This window comes from Camelina sativa, chromosome 5 (genome assembly GCF_030686135.1).
Source record: "Camelina sativa cultivar CO46 ecotype springtype chromosome 5, ASM3068613v1".
NCBI lineage: Eukaryota > Viridiplantae > Streptophyta > Magnoliopsida > Brassicales > Brassicaceae > Camelina > Camelina sativa.
Window position 1 is genome coordinate 22730976 of NC_141884.1, and position 19279 is coordinate 22750254.

At 34.3% G+C, this 19279-nt stretch overlaps 1 protein-coding gene, 1 long non-coding RNA gene and 1 pseudogene across 6 annotated transcripts; 1 reads left to right on the top strand and 2 right to left on the bottom strand.

The window, feature by feature from the left end:
• Nucleotides 1-2571: 2571 nt before the first annotated feature.
• LOC147944204 (protein PHLOEM PROTEIN 2-LIKE A10 pseudogene) lies at nt 2572-4094 on the bottom strand (annotated as a pseudogene). Its single transcript, XR_015557391.1, has one exon. The product of XR_015557391.1 is annotated as a protein PHLOEM PROTEIN 2-LIKE A10 pseudogene (transcript).
• An 818-nt stretch (nt 4095-4912) lies between these two features.
• On the bottom strand, nt 4913-6998 carry LOC109133106 (uncharacterized). 4 transcript variants are annotated; one of them, XR_015557394.1, is made up of 6 exons: nt 6786-6998; nt 6394-6439; nt 5896-6099; nt 5710-5799; nt 5498-5607; nt 4913-5261 (listed from the first exon to the last, which is right to left on the bottom strand). It is a non-coding gene; the product is annotated as an uncharacterized LOC109133106 (long non-coding RNA). The 4 variants fall into 4 exon arrangements; XR_015557395.1 differs by having other exon boundaries at nt 5498-5599; nt 6786-6994; XR_002038135.2 differs by having other exon boundaries at nt 5710-6099.
• Nucleotides 6999-10563: 3565 nt separating this feature from the next.
• Nucleotides 10564-18208, top strand: LOC104789391 (uncharacterized). The gene is made up of 17 exons (XM_087450593.1): nt 10564-11164; nt 11266-11626; nt 11708-11782; nt 11908-11970; nt 12080-12265; nt 12344-12895; nt 12993-13727; nt 13828-14109; nt 14214-14366; nt 14571-14962; nt 15110-15581; nt 15658-15975; nt 16134-16887; nt 16966-17024; nt 17154-17624; nt 17726-17764; nt 17886-18208. The coding sequence occupies exons 1-17, from the start codon at nt 10812-10814 to the stop codon at nt 18069-18071; spliced, it is 5451 nt and encodes a 1816-aa protein (XP_087306719.1). The 5' UTR covers nt 10564-10811; the 3' UTR covers nt 18072-18208.
• The last annotated feature ends 1071 nt before the right edge of the window (nt 18209-19279 follow it).

Here is a 19279-nt window from a genome sequence, read left to right on the forward strand (position 1 = left end):
TATCTCGGTCATGCAGGCCAGGAAGATGATCGAGGGGCAGTGTCGTCCGACACCAAGAGCCAATGTCGACATGACACCAAACCTTTTCAGCAGCGGCTGATACTTGTATTCCTAGTTTTTTTTGTGTTTGTTTGTTGCTTGTCTAACATTAGAATCTTAGTTGTATAGCCGATAGATGGGAGGATTGTCTCACTGAGTGTTTATGACAATACTAATGCATCTCAATTTGTGTTTGTGGTGCAAGTAAATGCAAAATATGATGAGGAAGATGTTCTAGTGGCTCGTTGATGTGTTGTCTGGTTTTTGTTAGGTTGTTAGAGTTGAGTCATTAGAATATTGCAAGGTTACTGGTTTAATGTTTTATGACTCTATTGGTTGAATTATTATTGTTATTGATTTCTTGGTTATTGGATATTAGTATAATTTTTAGTTATTTTTGCTGTTTGGTTTAATTGTGATTAGATGGTTAGTGAGTATGAGATCATTACATAATTATTGTATATATATATATATATTTTTTTTTTGTTAATCATTGGGTCACAACAGACCGGCCCATTAGCCTAATCCCTATATTCGTAGGAAGCAGGACTCGATCCCGGGTGTGATGGTGCCTTGTGCATTAAGAATTTACCTTTAGCTACACACTAAGATCACTTCACTATTATTATATATTTTTAAAAATTCGATTATCAGCTTTATCACCGATTGACTTTTGTAAAAAAAGAAAATACAAACACTGATATGGTTTTTAGTGGGGGTACAAACACTGATCACTACATTAGTGGGTACTGTTTGAATTCATTTTTTTGTTTTTTCATATGGTTTTTAGTTTTAGACTTTTCTATTAGACTATTATTTTAAGAATTCCCAAAAACTGATATTTGGTTTTTGAGAACAAAATACGTAGGAGTAAAAGCTAGATTCCCTAGATCATAAAAGAACTAGAAAAATAAAATATTGAATGGGAGACTACAACAAAATTTTTTTTTCCAAATCTACAAAACATTCAAGCGATCACCATCATTCTCACCAAAATAATATTTTTCATCACTTCCACCATATAATAAATGATCAAGATGGTATCAAACCCTATAACGCTGACCAAAATTTCATGTTTTGTGGGATATCTATATTCAACAAATTAGCTTCTTTTTTTGCATTTGGCAGACGTAGGAAAATTAGCTTCCTTTTTTGCACAATTATTCATACATTTGTATTATGTGCTCAACTTGGTACACTAAGCATCTGCATAATGAATTTCATATTAAAGTTATATATATATATATATGTGTATATATATATATATATATATGTATACATTCACCCTATGTTCCATTTCTTTGTAAGCTTCACCATATTTACTAGGACTCCTTGGAACTTGTTTAATCTTGAATTGAGACCAAAGATAACAAATATTCTTCCATCTAGGTTGGAAGAGAATATAAAATCAATAAGTGGGGTTTATGATAATTAGATATTGAACAAAATTGATGACTATAATTTTTCATTTTAGTATATTTTCTTTAAAATATTGCCGATCATACTAATCATCGAAGTATCATCGTTCATCAAAACTGAACTTACTCTTGTAAATTCATTTTCAAATTGTTTTAGTGTTTACGTTGAAAAGTTTAAAATAAAACTAAAAACATTATCAAAAGTATCATTGTATTTATGTTGTCGATATCTTTCACAAATACTTTGGATAAGACTCTTATCCTAGATTGACAAAAAAAAAAAAAAAAAAGACTCTTATCCTAGATGAACAAAAAAAATCAAAGGAAATATTCAACAACTTAAGCTTAACCAATGCAAATATTACATCCTTAAACCAAACTAGAGTTTTAATTCTGATTTGTTTATTGCTAATAAAACCCAAAGACCACCTACACGTCAAACATAATATTTTCTACAATATCTTCAAATCAAACAAAAGCTAATCAGGTAATAATAGATAATCAAACCAAATATTTTTTACAATATCGTCACATCAAACAAAAGGTAGTAATAGAGAATGTTTACTACATCGAGAGGAATACATTTATATACAAACAGAATAAAATAACTAATTAAAATTAAGGAGAACAGAGAATGCACAAGTCTTGTCATTGATCATCAAACAACTGATCTCGTGAGTTTATTTCCAAGTGACAACAACATAAATAGAAATAAAGAAATCCAAAGAATCAAAACATTTTTTAAGTCTACAATTGATCATGATACATTGATACTGCTACATATTATTTTTGTTACTTACAATCATAATTAACAGAAAAACCTACGAATTCCACCCAAATAAAAGCATATTTTTATTTTCTTACCATTGTAAAGCTAAGACAGAAGAAAAACATGAACAAAGAGAACCCATTAGTACAAATTTTTCGAAACTCAATCGTCTAAGTCAACTACCTCAAATAAAACAATTAGATTGGTTATATTGGTTCTCCTCTCATATGGTGGAGAAACATTGGATTTAATTCATTGATTGGTACTAATTTCATGAGAAATTTGATTGACATTGGTGGACTAATCTGCAGAAACAAATGGTGATTTCTAACATAACTTGGCTAATTTGTATCTCAAGAATCCTCTGTATATAAATACGAATCAATATGTGGGCACATTACACTGCAAAAAAACTCTACGTTATTCAGCTCCAATTATAAGCCAATAGATCTAATGTCCCTAACTCTAGCGAGCTAAAAGGTTGATCAGATAACTAGAAACGCTGGCTGAAGCAAACCGGAGAGCCTCGAATGATGCTGTTAAAGATGTGAAAGTAAACCGCAAGACAAACAGTGATTATCACTGAAGATTTGGCACCAACATATCCAACTACTTGACGTCCTCTCTCCGTAACTTCTTCATGAATCACATCCAAACTCCTCTTAAAGCTTTGTGACATTTTCAAGATTACAAATTCAAGAACTGATCTCATCGTCTCTAGCGTCACTCTTCCCGTAACATCAAACATAAACTTCCTATTACTCGGCACTGCTAACGTAGTCGTAAGCGCCTCAGCCCATCCGTTACCCGAATATTCTCGATTACTCGACTTCCTCACGAAGGAATCGTTCTTCTCCCTTGAAGACGTGAAGACATCGTGAGATGTTCTCATGAAAGTCTCAAGAGCTCCGTTACAAACCGAAACAAGAACATCTCTAGCACTATCTCGATGTTTCGGATTCGTCAAACCAGAGAAGATCTGATCATAAGTGTTAATCCCAACCGTCTTCTCGATATATACTGATACAGCTGAGCTAGTGAACCTCTCAATACAATCTGCTAAAAGCTCTCTACACTTATCATCACTAAGCAAACTCATCCATCTAGGTTTTGAAGAATCAGTATCACTCTCAGTCTCATTAGAGTAAAACCCAAGAACAAGATTCTTAGCAAAGCTACCAACAACAACAGAAACAAAACCAGCTCCTTCCTCTGAGAAAACTCTATCAACAAAACTCGAATTCGTTTCCTTTTCTACATTTTTCGAATCCTGATCCGAGTTATACCCACGGAAAACCCCAATCGCTACAGCTTCAGAAACCCTAGCTAACGAATCAGTGAACTCTTTCGATTTCGTAATCTTAGCTAATTGTTTCAAGCTATTGGGGATTTCGTCAGAATCAGAATTTAGAAACTCTTTCAAATCTCGAGACACGATACTTATCGTCTCAGCCGAATCGATTACGAGTTCGGCGAACGAAACAATGCCTGAGAAGAGTTTCGTAAGCCGCTTCGTCTTCCTCGCGATGTATTGAGAATTGTAAACCCTGTAAACTCCATAACCCGAAACACCGAACACAGCGACTAGAATTAGCCATTTCTTTCTTCTCTGTGAACCTAATTCTCCCAAACGAACCAGGTCCATCAAAATTAACAGTAAAATTGAAACTCAGAGAAAGAGAAAGAGAGAGAGGTCTAGGGATTGTAATGATATGAGAATTGGGGATGGAATTGAAACTGGGGAATTGTTGAAATAGAAGAAAGTGATGATTTTTATTTACCAGATAGATTTGGGTACAGACATGAATGTAGAACCAAGAAGTGAGGAACTCAAAAAATGCGAGTCAGAGAGAAGAAGATACAAAGAACAAGTTGAAGAAGAAGACAGACGAATCTTTAGATTTTTTAAGAAACCGGACCGGTCTAACCCCGGTTCAACCGGGAAACGTTTTTTAGGCAAATAAATGTATGTTGATATTTTTCTTTTTTTAAAGCCTATTAAAAAACGTAAGTAATATTTTCAGATTTACGTTTACCTCTAATTATATTATTTAAAATATATATTTCCATAAAAAAAAAAATAAGAAATTGAAATACTTAAATACAAAAATCATAATTTCCTTATATTTTGTAATTATATAACATTCCTATACCATAATAAAATATTAATGTTACAATTTTCAAAAACAATTCAGATTTATAAAATTTAGTAATATTTTCAAAAAAATCTTATTATATAAAATTTGATGTCAAAATTATTCATTAACAAGATCATGATACGTGTCAATTGTATCATTCAGATATTAACACAAAAAAATATAAAAATGTAAAAATCAAAACCTACCATAAAAAGGTTTTATATAAAAATAAAATAGAAAAATGAAAACCTAATTTTATTTAAAATATTTAAACAGTTTTAAAATTTAGAAAAAATTATTATAAGGAAAATATATATATATATATATAATTCGAAGTTATAATATTGTTTACTTATTTTAATTTTAAGTTGCTAATTTTACAAAAAAAAATATTAATTTTTATATAAGAAAAATGTTTGTGAAAATTATACAATTAATTACTGTTTCTAAAAAAATGTAAATACTCACCTTTACACAAAGAAAAATATTGTTGGAAAAAAAAACATAAAAAAATAGATTGTCTCATATTTTTTTCACCAATCAAATAATTTATTCAAAAGACTGCTATTATAATATATAAGATAGGAGTATGTAAGATTAACATATGCGTTTTTGTAACTACACAAATGTTAAAGTAAAGAGACATATAATACACTAGTGTCATGGCCCGCGCGTTGCACGGCCTAATTAAACATGGTGAATTTTAACGTTAAAAGAAGAAATAAATAATATTTCTTTGTCTTCCTTCTTTTTTTTTTTTTTTTTTTTTGTCGGCAATAATTTTTTTGTCTTCTTTCATCAAACAATCAATTTTTATCTTCTAATCTGATTCTCAGTCTCATCGGCGTCGACTGACCTCATGCTCTCCATCTCCAACAGAGTTAAATCATCCACCGACTGTTTAAATTTCAGCAAAGGTGTTATTAAAACCTAAATCAATTTCAGCTCATTCACATAATCAAACCAAATAATGAACACATCCATGTTGAATACTAAGTTGGGGATTATCATTAACCACTTTAGGTTCACAAATTGGAAACTGGTTCTAAAGAAATGAAGCAGAATACTCATGATCTAAAAGACCAATTTCAACATAAAGATACATAAGAGAGAGGGTTTCAACGAAATGGAACCTTGCCAGTCACGCATTCCACAAGCTTAGATAGAGAAAAGCCTCTTCAATATCACACAAAATTGAACTTGCTCTGAGTTCTCCTTACCAGAAAACGGTAAAGCTACAAAACTTCAAAATAAATCTTATACTCACTAAGACTCACCCAATTAAAAGCCACTTTAAATAAGGGAAACAAAAACAAAGGAGAGAGATCGTTGCTGAATTTGTAACCTTGACAATAAGCTTAGGGTAGACATCATCTCACTTTGGAGCTGTCCTTTTGGTCTTTTTTCTATTACCTTCAGCGATCAAATCAATACCCTGCAAACACGACCATTCAGCCTCAGAATCAAACCTTGTAAGCTTACATGTCAATCTCAAACCAAACTAAGAGAGATGAACCATTCACACTCTAACCCGAGGCTTAAATGTCAGAAGAAAACCTATCCATGTTCCAAATTTACTATACAACTACATAAATGACATAAAACACCCAAAATTCCTTGAAACTTCAGTAGCAAACTAAAGAACTTGTAGAAGAAACGAAGATTGGAAGACAGAGGAAGGGAGAAGTGTCATTGTAGTCCGGTGTTGTGGTGCTGGAACCGCCAACCATGTAAACTGAAAGATTTTGAAATAGAAAAACACTTCAATAACAGACTACAAACACTTGGATAACAGACTAAATAAAATTGAAGTTATGAATCTGTTTTATATAACGCAAGTTCTTTATCAAACTTGTTCCGGTTGTTAAAATATAAACAGAGAATTTGAGGAGACATAGATATTGATTGATTAAGCAATGTTGAACAAAATATACCAGAAATCAGAGTTCGTAAATTGCAAGAAGAAGAGATATGTGATTGATTGATGAAACCCTACAATCAGAACATGTAAGAACTTAAAAAAAATTACCCGGAAAAGTTGGAGGAAACCGGAGAATGAAGTATCGATTATGAACCTGCAATTCCGAATCAAAATGTAAGATTCATAATTCTGAAAACTAAGAAAAGATTGTGAAATTTTCAATCGGATGGGTATTAATAAGAGAAACAGTGATGAAGAAAATAAAATAGAATTGAGATCTTGGATTTGAAACAGCGATGAAAAACCTAAATCATAAGAAATTTGATTGAATATAAACAGAAGAAGAAAGCGATGAAAAATCTAAATCATAAGAAATTCGATTGAATACAAACAAAAGAAGAAAGCTATTAAAACCCAAAATCATAAGAATTCGATTGATTGAAAAACAAAAGAAAGCTATTAAAACCCTAAATTCAAAATAGAGGTTTTGATTTTTGTACCCGATTAAAGGAAAGAGAAACATGGATGAGAAAAGGAAGAGATTGAGAGGTTTTTGAAAGAAATCAGCTTGGTGTTCCATAACTGATCGAATTAAGGTGAAGTGGAGATCGTGGGGGAAGAGGGTAGTAGTTTTTAGCTTTTGCGTTTTTTTCCTCTGTCGCGAAAATAAATTAAGTGTTTTTTTGTGTGTTTTAATTTAAGATTTGTTAAGCAAAAATTGTGAAAGATGATAATTTGGGACTTAAGACAGGTGTCAGATGGAGAGAGCTGAAGTTAATTGAGAATTTACTTATGACTTATAGAATAAGGATTCTTTAATGTGTTCATAAAGACAATTTGTTGGTAGTAGTAAAGGCTAAAGAGTATATTTTAACAGTAAAATATATTTGTGTGTACAAATACACTTTTAATGGTGATGTAGATAGTAGATTTGTAAATGGATATACATTAGTATATTATAGCAAAAAAACAACAACTATTTTCTCTAATTAAAAGTTTATCTTTTTACTTTTATATATTGTTTTTACATACGAAAAGAACTAGATATATATATTCTTTGTTAAATTTAATTTTGTTTTAATAACTTTGAACTCATCTACATCTATTTTTCTTAACTAAAAGTGTATCTATTTACTGTTTTTTTTTTCAATCAAACAATTAAAAGGAAATTTCTCGGTTAGCTACCCAAACCGGAAGCAAAGGATTTACAAAAGAAACTTCAAAGATAAGAGAACACGAAGCACGGACAAGACAATCCGCCTTCGTGTTTGACGCACGCGGGATCCAAGAGATGGAGAATAGTGGGAAAGCCTCCAGGGAGTTAAACTCATCGAGCAAGTTGGAGAAGGACGGCCAATATTTAGAAGACTGAACCATAGTGAGTAACTCAGCACAATCAGTCTCAAAACGTTGACAAGCGATCCCTTCAACACGTATCCGCTCAATGGCCCACAACAACGTTTTTAACTCCGAATGTAGGGGGAGGGGCTCTGTTTTAGACACTTGGCCCCCAACAACAAAATTCGCTCCTCACCAATGCAACACCACCATCCCAATCATGAATGCACATTGGTTGCTTTCCAAGAACCATCAATCTAACAACAAGGTGAAGAAACCTGGACATCTGAATACGAAGATGGAGCTGACATGCCGTAAAAGAGAGCGCCTATTCCCAGGCTAAATTATCGCCTAAAGTCTGAGTAATTATATCATTCGCCTCTATCTCTTAACCTTGATTTTTTTTTATGGCCTACCAGATTGCCCATAAAATTCATGGTAATTGAAGAAGTTGATCAGGATCACCCTGTTGAGAGGCGTCCCTCCAGAAAACAAAATCCAAATTCGAGTACATCGACTCATATGGTAAACCCTCTGATAGGACCGGAGTCAGAGATAAATCCCAAACTTCACACGAACGAGTAAATTCAAAATAAAACGTGATTAATAGTTTCAACCGTAGAGTCGCATCTTTTACATCAAATATCACATTGGACACCTCGGTGTATCTATTTACTTACTAAAAAGTTTTACTTTATATTCTTTGATAAATTTAATTTTATCTTAAAAATTATAAACCCGCACATCGGGCGGGTTCTAATCTAGTTAAGAATAGAATAACATAAAAATGAAATAAAAGTATTGACTCAGAAAAATTAAAGGAAAATAAATCTGAAAATGTAATATGTCAAAGTAATTTCTAGGTTTTGATTTATAGACATTATATTAAGTTTCAATTCAGAAACCATCAATTCCAAAAAAAAATTCAAGTTCTCTTTAAATAAAGAAAATATTAATCATTAGAAAAAATTTAAAAAATATCACACAATGTAGCGCATGATTATGAATATCGGCGCTATGCGCGGACTTGTGGCTTATTTTTTTTAAAACAATTGTGCTATTAATTTCTTCTTTTTTATTTACCTTTGTTTTTTTTAATTGTGGAAATTGTGCAAAATATATTTTTGATATTGATTTTTTTTTAATACTTCACATAGGTTTTCTCATTTTGTAATTGAATTATTAGATATATGCATGAACAACTTTGTTTTAAGAGATTTAAACATTCTATAATTCTTGTCTAAAACTTCTAAAAACATATTTCAAATAAAAGTTTGATCTAATGATGCATAATTTGTAACAAAGAGTTTCTTGGTTGAATAAATTTTACATTCATTCAAAAGAAGCTTAAGTATTTAGATATCTTCGCTTCTCAATTATATACTATGAAACACTAACATTTTCTTTTATCAAGAATTGCAGCTTGGCTAACTCTTTATAGATATATTTAAGATAGACACATTCTTTTTATGTTAGCTCTTCTATTTTTTGAACATAACTCTAATTTCTTTTTAATAAGAATTTCATTTAATTTTCTTTTTGACAACTTCTAAATATTAGAATATGAAAATCCCCTTCCTCTTTGTCTATGTATTTTTCTAACTAACATTCTAAAGTTTAATTCAATTATCCTCCATTTGATAAAGAACAAAATCCCAATCTTCATCATACATAAAATTTTATTTCTTTTGGGACAAACTTTCATAAATTTCTCTACAAATATTAAGAAATATCTGGATCATTACTGCAACTCTTCAAACTATTGAAAAAATTGTAACGCCTAAACCATATGTCGATACATTCATGGTTTACGCCAAAAGGAAGAAGTGGCTCTTTGATTCACTTCTGATGCCTTTTTATCGTTTGGTGATGCATCTACTTTCTTGGGACATGTTCTAAGCTTCTCTAAATTTATTATGTGAATATTGAAACTGTTTTTGGGATATATATATTAAAGAAAACATAGAAGATGTTTTATATTCCTTTTAGTTTAGATTTGTTATTTTTAATGATGATAGATATGTGACACTCTCTCCACTGCTGACGTGTCAGTCAAATGTAGAGAGTTAGCCAACTTTTTTACTAGTATATATTTGTTTTTGTTAAGATATAGATTGATTAGCTTTTAAAAAATCAGCCCGGTAACGTCTACAAAATTTTGTTTAAAGCTTATCAAAAAAGGTTAAAGTTGTAAACTATATTTCTATATAGCTATATATGTTTATTGTTTATGTATGTAATGTATAGTAGTTTTGACAAGTGGTAATAAAGGTAGCTAAAAAGAGGGAATGAGAGCTAAAAAGAATGGTTAAATGGAGAAAGATATCTTCTTATTATCTTACCATGCAAACTTTCAACAAAAAATTACTAAACTCACCTATTTATAGTGTTATTACAATAGCTTAAGGAGCAAGTTTATTAAACTTGAAAGCAAAGCTACTTATTTGAAGACAAAGTAAAAGGTTGCCAACAAGGATGTATATGGAATGGAGATGTTTCCTTAACGAGGAAATAATAGACTAATCACATGTTATAAGCATATTTTATAACAATTAGTAGTATTTTTTTTTTGGTAGTAGTGTTTTTAAGGTTTATCTCTAATTACATTACTCTTTTTGAAATTTAATATACTCAATAAAAATAACAAAAATAAAAGGAGGTAATTAAATATAAAATCATAATTCCCTTATTCAAATTTAAGAAAATTTATTCATAACATTAACTTAATATAAAATAAAAAGTATTGACAGTAAATAAAAGGAAAATAAATCATATGTAAATACAATATCAAAATAAATTCTGTCAAAGAAATTTCTAGATATCATTAAGTTTCCAATTTAACAAAATTCTTAAGAAATTTACTTAAATAACTATATTAATTAATTTCGTAAAAAAAAAATAGAAAATACATTAAAATAGCACTAAAAAAAAGTTATGTGGCCCTAAAATGCCCTAATTATTTAACTGTTCGTCGTCGTTAGGCATCGAACCCGTCACCAAGAACTCGTCATAATATCTTTCTGTCTCTCAATCGTCCTCTGATCCCGCCATGATCGTCTAACTTCCCCCACTTGTATAAATCAAACTCCCCAAAACCCCCTTCGACGAGAGATTTTTGAATTTCCCCAGTCGCCGGAGAGTAATCGACTGACTTAAATTTCTCGTTGACCTAAACCCTAACCGGAAAGATGGATTCGATTGTATTCACAGCACTAGATGAGATCTGTTGTCAAGGAAACACAGGGATCGCTCTCGTCTCTCTATGGTCACGTCTCTCTCCTCTTTCCCCTTCCGTGAAAACTCATCTCTGGAGAAATCTTCTCACGATCCCTCAGCTCCAATTCAAGGCGAAGAACAACACTCTGTACGGATCATCGCATACTTCAATTCAACAGCTTGAAGATGCACTGAGACTCGATTTGAAGATCATTGCTAATGAGAAACTCCGAGCTAACTTCGTTGGCTTGTACGATGCTCAATCGAATAACGCAACTATCCCCGCGATTCAGCGTCGCGTTCTCGAGCGTTTAGCTATTGCTCGGTAAGCCAAATTCGTGTTTTTTTTTTTTTTTTTTTTTTTTTTTTTTGTCTTTAGTTACTATATGAAAAGTTTGTGATTAACATTATACTGTTGATGTGTAGTGATAATGGAGATGCACAGAATGTGATTGCGAAAGAGTTTGGTATTGATGGTAGGAACTTCTTCTATAGTGTGAAGCAGCTTGAGTCTAGAGGTTTGATTGTTAGGCAACCAGCAATTGTGAGAACTAAAGAAGTTGATTCCAAAACGACTTCATGTATTACTACAAACATGATATACTTGACTCGTTACGCCAAGCCTTTGGGGTCACAGCAGAGGTTTGAGATTTGTAAAGATGACTCTGTGTCGGAGCATGAAGATACTACTGACGTTGGAGATAGTATCAAAGAGGATACGCTCATCAAAGATTTTTTACCGGCAATGAAGGCAGTTTGTGATAAGCTTGAAGAAGCTAACGAGAAAGTTAGTGAATTCGAAGGATTCTTGTTTTCTTAATCAAGTTGGATCTTGCTAGTTGTGTACTCAATTTTTCTTGTTATGCAGGTTTTAGTTATCTCGGATATTAAGCAAGGCCTTGGTTATATGGGATCACATACAATGCATAGAGCTTGGAGAAGTGTAATTTATCTTTTTTTTTTTCTTTTTCTTTCCCTTATGGTTGAAGTGTATTGATATATCTTTGGAAACTCAATTCATGGTCAACTAAGATATTCTGAATGGATCTTCTTGTGCGATAATATCAGGTTTGTCGCCGGTTGATAGACTCTCATTTAGTGGAGGAGTTAGATGCTATGGTGAACAATAAGGTGAACTATACTCTGCATCTTATGCCAATAATTGTTCTTACTTAGCATTTCTGTTCTGTTTTGTTTGGATGTAAAACTGTTTTTTCTTCATGTTTGTCCGTTTTTGTAGGTTGAAAGATGCCTCCGTTTGTTAAAAAGATTTTCAGAGAAAGATTTTAACTACTCTGGGAAAAAGCAACTCCTTAAATTCGGAAGGAGTATTCAAAAAACAGAACAGATTTTGGAGCTTCCAATAGATAATCAAATCTATGATATGGTTGATGCTCAAGGATCGAAAGGCTTGGCTGCTATGGAGGTATTCATTTGATGGATAAAATTACTTACTTAAAAAACTGGGAAGGTGGAATGTGTATTAAATTTTTGTTTTTACCAGGTATGTGAAAGACTTGGAATTGATAGGAAGAAGATCTATCCTCGGCTTTGTAGTATTTGTTCAAGAGTCGGGATGCATTTACGGGAAGAAAGCCACAAGAAGACTAGAGTTTTTCGAGTTTGGACTTCTCGTCATGCTGCGTCCAAGTCTTCTTCTAATCTGTTTCCTGACAAAGATGAAAATATTAGCAGGGTACATAATGATTTTAACACACCTAATGGTAATAGTGGATTGGCTAAGACCTCTACAAAACACGGTATTGCAGCTTCAGATGCTAACTTATCTACACCTGCAAGTTTAAATAATGCTGAAAGAAATTCAGGAGTTCGTGGTTGTTCACCATCTAATGCCAAAAGAAGAAAGATTCATACACGTCGTAACTTACAAGAATCATTCCATGAGATCGGTGATAAAGTTGTTGATGCTGCAAAGGGATCCCCTAATTTGGCTGAACATCTCGTTCTACCGAAGCCGGCTAAATCAAAAGTGCAGCAACCTCATGCTACTATTGAAAACTCTCGGAGAGAGCAGAGAATACTTGAGCGTTTAAATGTACTTACTGTTCTCTTTATCCATGTTACTTGCATCTCCTTTTTTTTTTTCCCCCTTCTAACTGACAATTTGTTTCGTCTTTTTTGGCTGGCCAAAGGCGGAGAAGTTTGTTTTGAGAGCCGAGCTCTACAAATGGCTTCTTAGTCTTGAGAAGGACAGGAGCCCCCAGGTGGATAAAAAAACCATTGACAGAATTCTAAACAGGCTTCAAGAAGAAGGACGCTGCAAATGCATTGGCTTTCGTGTTCCAACTATAAATGATTGTGGTCGTACTCGTTGCTCTGTGATAGTTTTGCATCCATCTGTTCAAGGATTGACTGGAGATGTAGGTGGTGAAATTCATGATAAGATTAGGTCTTTTGAATTAGGATTCCGTAGCCAGAGATTATCGAAGAAGAAAAACAACGAGCCAATTCCAGAACTGAATAGAGTTAAGAGAGTTCAAAATAATGTGGATTTGGATGCGCGAGCTAGCAAATCAGGAGCTCCGCGAGCCAAAGGGGTTGTTCTTGCAAAGATGGTTCGAGTGAAGCTTCTACACTGTTTCCTTTGGGACTATTTTAGTTCTTTGCCTGGCTGGAACAATGTGTTTTCTTCAATACACGATCATAAATATGAGAATTTGTTTGCACTTGAAGATGCTTTTAGAGCTATGCCACTCGAACTATTCTTACAAGTTGTTGGATGTACTCAGAAATCTGATGATATGATGGAGAAATGCAAACAGGTTATGTATCTCTCTGAGCTTACTAGCGAAGAGTATAAGCTTCTAATGGATACCCATGCGACAGGAAGATTATCGATGCTTATTAATATATTACGCCGGTTGAAGGTAATATTAATTACTATATGTAACCTAAAGTACCATATTTCATATATTTGCAGTCAAAAGATGAATAATGACATAGCGTGTGTCTATTTTTGTTTTGTAGTTGATTCAGATGGTAGGTAGTAGACTCCGACGTGATGAGATTGAAGAGAAGTATTCTAATTTAACACATGCAATGGAGCTTAAGCCTTATATAGAGGAACCAGTCTTTGTTGTTGCTACATCCAATGTCATGTCTCTTGATTTCCGTCCACGTATTCGGCATGACTTTATTCTATCAAATAGAGATGCTGTTGATGAATATTGGCGAACTCTAGAATATTGCTATGCGGCTGCTGATCAAGGAGCTGCTAAGCAAGCGTTTCCGGGATCTGTTGTTCAAGAGGTATAAGCTTGCTCTTCTATATTATGGCTTACTATATATACAACAATTAGCTGCCTTTTATGTTATGTTTTCAGAAAACAGTTTCTAACTGTCAGTTCTTTTAGGTTTTTCGTGTCCGCTCTTGGGCATCAGACCATGTCATGACAGCAGAACAGCGTGCTAAGCTTTTACAGTGCATTGCAATTGATGAGAAAGAAAAGCTCTCATTCAAAGAGTGTGAGAAGATTTCTAAGGATCTGAACCTGACCATAGAGCAGGTAAAGATATGTTATGTTTCTGTTGTGTATATCATTAGGAGAACAATATTTGAGACCTGGTGGTAGTTTGGCGAATAGTTTCCTTATTGTCCTTGATCGTAGCGACCATGCCGCCTGAGAACCTTGATTGTTTCAATGTTTTAGTTATAAAACATGAAGTTAGTTGAACCTGGATGTTCTTATACTTGTTGATTGTCATTGCAGGTAATGCATGCTTATCATGGAAAGCATGGAAGACGCTTGAAATCAAAATCAAAAGATAAGAATTCTGGTGTAGAAAATAGTCCTTCATCTTCCAGGAAAAGAAAAAGAGCATCCCTCGTAAAGACTACAGGAGAAGGTGTCATAATAGAAGGACAGAAGGTTATAAATTCTGAAGGCATTGATGCCTCAAGTAGTGAGAGTTTTCAAGAATCATTACAAGAGGACCAAACCCCCATTCCAATGCATCAGGAGAGCAATCAACAAGAAAATGCAGAGATAAGGGATTTTACTGAAGATGAAGGTCTATGTTCTTCCATCATCAACCAGCATGCAAGTTCAAAGACCACATCAATTCCTTCACAAAGATTTTCATGGACAGATGAGGCTGACAGGTACGCTTGATACATCCAATGAACGTTTAGTAGTATATTTATGTGTGTATATGAATGGTGATGGATAATATATCAAATTGGTTCGTGTTGTAAACACTTTATTATTATCTCTTATTGATACAACTGACACAAGTTTTCTCTGTTCAGGAAATTGTTGAGTCAATATGTTAGACACCGCGCAGCTCTTGGGGCAAAATTACATGTGGTAAATTGGGCTTCAGTTTCAGAACTGCCTGCACCTCCTTTAGCTTGCAAGCGACGGATTCAAACATTGATGAAGAATGATAAAGTTCGAAAGGCGGTCATGAGGCTTTGTAATCTTCTCACTGAGCGTTATGCAAAGCATCTAGAGACGAAAGAGAAGTGTTTGCCCGAGAGCAACAGTTCACAAGTTCGTGTTAGACATTTATCCCAGGAAAATGGTGGAACGGAATCCGGTTGTGTTGAGAATCGTAAAGATATTTGTTCTGATGAAGAAAGATGGGACAACTTCAATGAAAAGAGTATAAGTCAAGCCTTTAATGATATTCTTGAGCTAAAGAAGATGGCTAAACTGGTGGCGTCTAAACGAACAAGAACTAGCTCTCGAGAGTGGTCAAACAAAGATATAGTTGATGAGGTGAAACCTTATTACTTACTTTTCTTTTCAATGGTTCTTTGTTTTTGGCGATAAACTAAAATAATGGGCTTTGCAGGGGAGTGAAATGGTTCCACCTGGAATTCACTCAGAGGACATTCAAAGTGTTTCTGTGGATCAAGTTAAAAATACATCTGGGCGAACTGGACATTATCGTCTTCATCAAAATTTTAAGCATTTAGATGAAAAGTCCCATGGTAGTATACAAGTGCACAAATCTCTGTCAGTTTCTACTGCTGTAGAATTGTTAAAGCTTGTCTATCTGAGCAAGCCGACAGCCTCTGGTATGCCAAATTTGCTGGAAGATACCTTACGACAATATTCGGAGCGAGACCTCTTTACAGCCTATAGCTACCTCCGAGATAAAAAATTCTTGGTAACAAAAACTACCTATTACTTTCCTCTTATACTAAGTTAAGATTAGATGGTAAATAATAATAATACATTTTTTTTTATCAAATTTATTTGTTTGTTTGGATGAACTTAGTTTTGTAATTGGAAACTGAAAGTCATTATTTTTACGAAAACGTCCAGGTTGGTGGGAGTGGTGGACAGCCGTTTGTGCTTTCTCAGAACTTCATGCATAGTATTTCAAAGTCACCATTCCCGGTTAATACTGGAAAAAGAGCTGCCAAGTTCTCCAATTGGCTTCTAGATCATGAAAGAGATCTTATGGCTGGAGGAGTCACTCTTACTTCAGATTTGCAGTGTGGTGATGCTTTAAATTTCTTTTCATTGGTTGCTTCTGGTGAACTCTCTATATCTGTATCCTTGCCCGAAGAAGGTGTTGGAGAGGCTGGTGATCGAAGAGGTTTAAAACGTAGAGCTAATGAAGAAGAAGAATCTGATCAACGGGATAATGCTAAGAAGTTTAAGCTATTAGGCGAAGGTGAAATCAACTTCCGAAAGGTAAAGGGTTTCCCGGGTATAGCGGTATCTGTTCGGCGCGTAAATCTACCGATAGCTAACGCAATAGAGTTGTTTAAGGATGATGACTCTCGCTCTGGTGAACTTCATTTCAAGTCGGGAGAAACAACTAGAGGCTGTGATTCTAATGATATGAAAGAAATTTTCAACTCTACTGATGCTACTGTAATATCAGGCAGTTTAGTTGATTCTCCCTGGCAAGTGATGGCCAATGTTGCTACTTGTATTATGTCCGGATCTGCAGGCGAGCAACTGAGTTTATTCAGTCCCGGGGTTTTTGAAGTCGTTTCCAATGCCCTTCAGAAGGCTGGTGACCAAGGTCTAAGCACTGAAGAAGTCCACTGCCTTATTAATTTACCAAGTAAGCATCAGGCTAACCTCTTCAACACTTAAAAACCTTCAGGTATTTGTTTTAACCACTGTGTTTGTTCATCTGCAGGCCAAGAAACTTGTGAATGCATTGTAGAAGTACTTCAAACATTTGGGGTAGCTTCAAAGGTTTGTCTTACCATCTCTTATTTTACAAAACACTCAAGGTTTACTAGTTTTATATTCCTGGACTATGAACTCTGTTCATGTTACATCATTTTACAAGTAACTTGTTAACCAGGTGCAATCTTTATTCAGGTAAATGGCTATAATGATGTCCGTCTTGTTCATTCTTTCTACCGATCAAAATACTTCTTGACATTGGAGGAAGGTAGAACTACCCAAAATGGCCAACAGTCTCTGCCAGTGAACTACTTAGAGAAAGCTCTGGAAGAACAAAAGTCAAGTAATGTTGTCGCCAGCGACTACAGTACTTCACAAGAACAGCGAGAGCATGTCGCTGAGAAGAGCCTTCATAAGGTTACGATTCTTAACCTTCCTGAAAGGCCACAAACAAGCGGTTTGCACGAAGCATCATCTGTCAAAGCTCCATATTTAAGTTTTGGAACGGGAAGCAATGGCGAAACAAAGGATTCAACTTCAGTGAAGTCACAACCTACGCCTATATATCCATGGGTAAACGCAGATGGATCAGTAAATAAAGTTATCTTTGATGGACTAGTTCGCCGTGTTCTCGGTACCGTGATGCAAAATCCTGGTATACCAGAGGTAAAAATACTCGTCTGTTTTTCACTAAAATAAGCTCGTACCGTCATGGTTTTGAGCTTTATGAAAATACTAATCAAATCAAACATTTGAATTTGTGGCAGGACGAAATTATTAACCACATGGACGTATTAAATCCTCAGGTACTAATACAATCTTTCTCCTATGGTTTCATATATAGTGAAACTGATCATAATCTCTTAAAGCTCTCATATAATATCTGTGTTTGCTCTCTGATAACATTATGTAACTTTTCAATCTCAGAGCTGTAGAAAGCTTCTGGAATTGTTGACACTCTACGGGTATATGAAAGTGAGGGAAATGGTGCGAACCAAATTCACCGGTCCTCCGTCTCTGTTAACCGGACTTCTCTTTACCGGTCATAGAACACCGGAACTTATCAGCTGCAAACACTTCTTTGCCAACTCCAAAGGACTCTTTGCCTTGTAATATATTGTAAACCCGTTTTATCAAAATAAATAAATAATTATACAGATATTGTAAAGCCGTAGGTAGAAATATATATATTTTTAAAAAATAATTCGTAATAGAAACTCTTTACTAATATATTGGAAAAATTACAAATAGTGAGATAATCTCTTATTGATATATATGATTGAACAAATCTGATGCATATAATATTGAGATTATGCCAAAACCGTATATCATAATATCGAACTAACTAATTATAATGGACAATACCCATTCATTCATTTTTTTTTTTTTGGCAAACAAGTAATCTTTTCATTCAATCAAACCAAGTAAATAAGGTTACAAAGTTGAGAGTTTTCAAAGATATAGCTTGATAATACAGATAAACAAACAAACAAACTTAAAGATAGAGAAGTCGACAATCATAGCCAAGAGGTGTTGAAGATTTGAGCAGAGTATCAAATCGCAAGCTAGCTCAATGTGCATCGACGCCACATTCACAGACAGGGTGAAGATGTGGTAAGTGGTCCATATCAACATGACATTGGGACGTTGAGAGGGTTTCCATAGCCGAGAGACACAATGGTTTGATTGGTTCATTGGCAAGGAGGAGGGTGTTTGGTGGGTTAAGGGTGGGCATGGCTTGCTTGAGGAAGGTTCGGTAACCATACTTCTATGAGTTATGATCATAATGCCGATATTCTTCAGAATTTGCCAAGGGAGAAAATCATTCCTAGCTTTTGTGGTTTGTACATGACAATAATCAGGGCACAAGGAATATATGAAGAGAAGGGTAGGAATGCTTCGGTAACCTCCTCTCCATGGAGAAGAGACATTAATGCCGACTTTCCTGATACCTTCGATTTTAGAACAGCTAATACAAGGTAATAATTGAGGTCATTGATGGTGCAGCTGAAACAGAGAATGCCGACTTAGGAGGCACCGGTAACCTTTTCTCAACCGAGAAGAGATCATAATGCCAGTCCTCATCAGTCTTTGGCGGTTAGAGGTAGGGACCCTTATGGGAACTAATGGCAGGGTTCTCAAAAGCTCATTGCAATAATAGAGCAACAAAGAGGGATTATGTTCCAATTGCATTCTTCGGACAATGGGAAGCATAAATCGACAACAATGTATACTACGGGAAAGCAAATGAGAGTTTGGAAAAGACCTGGATTTATGAAGAGCAGAGTTTGGGTCTCGGGAGATTGTCAAGGTTGTGCGCA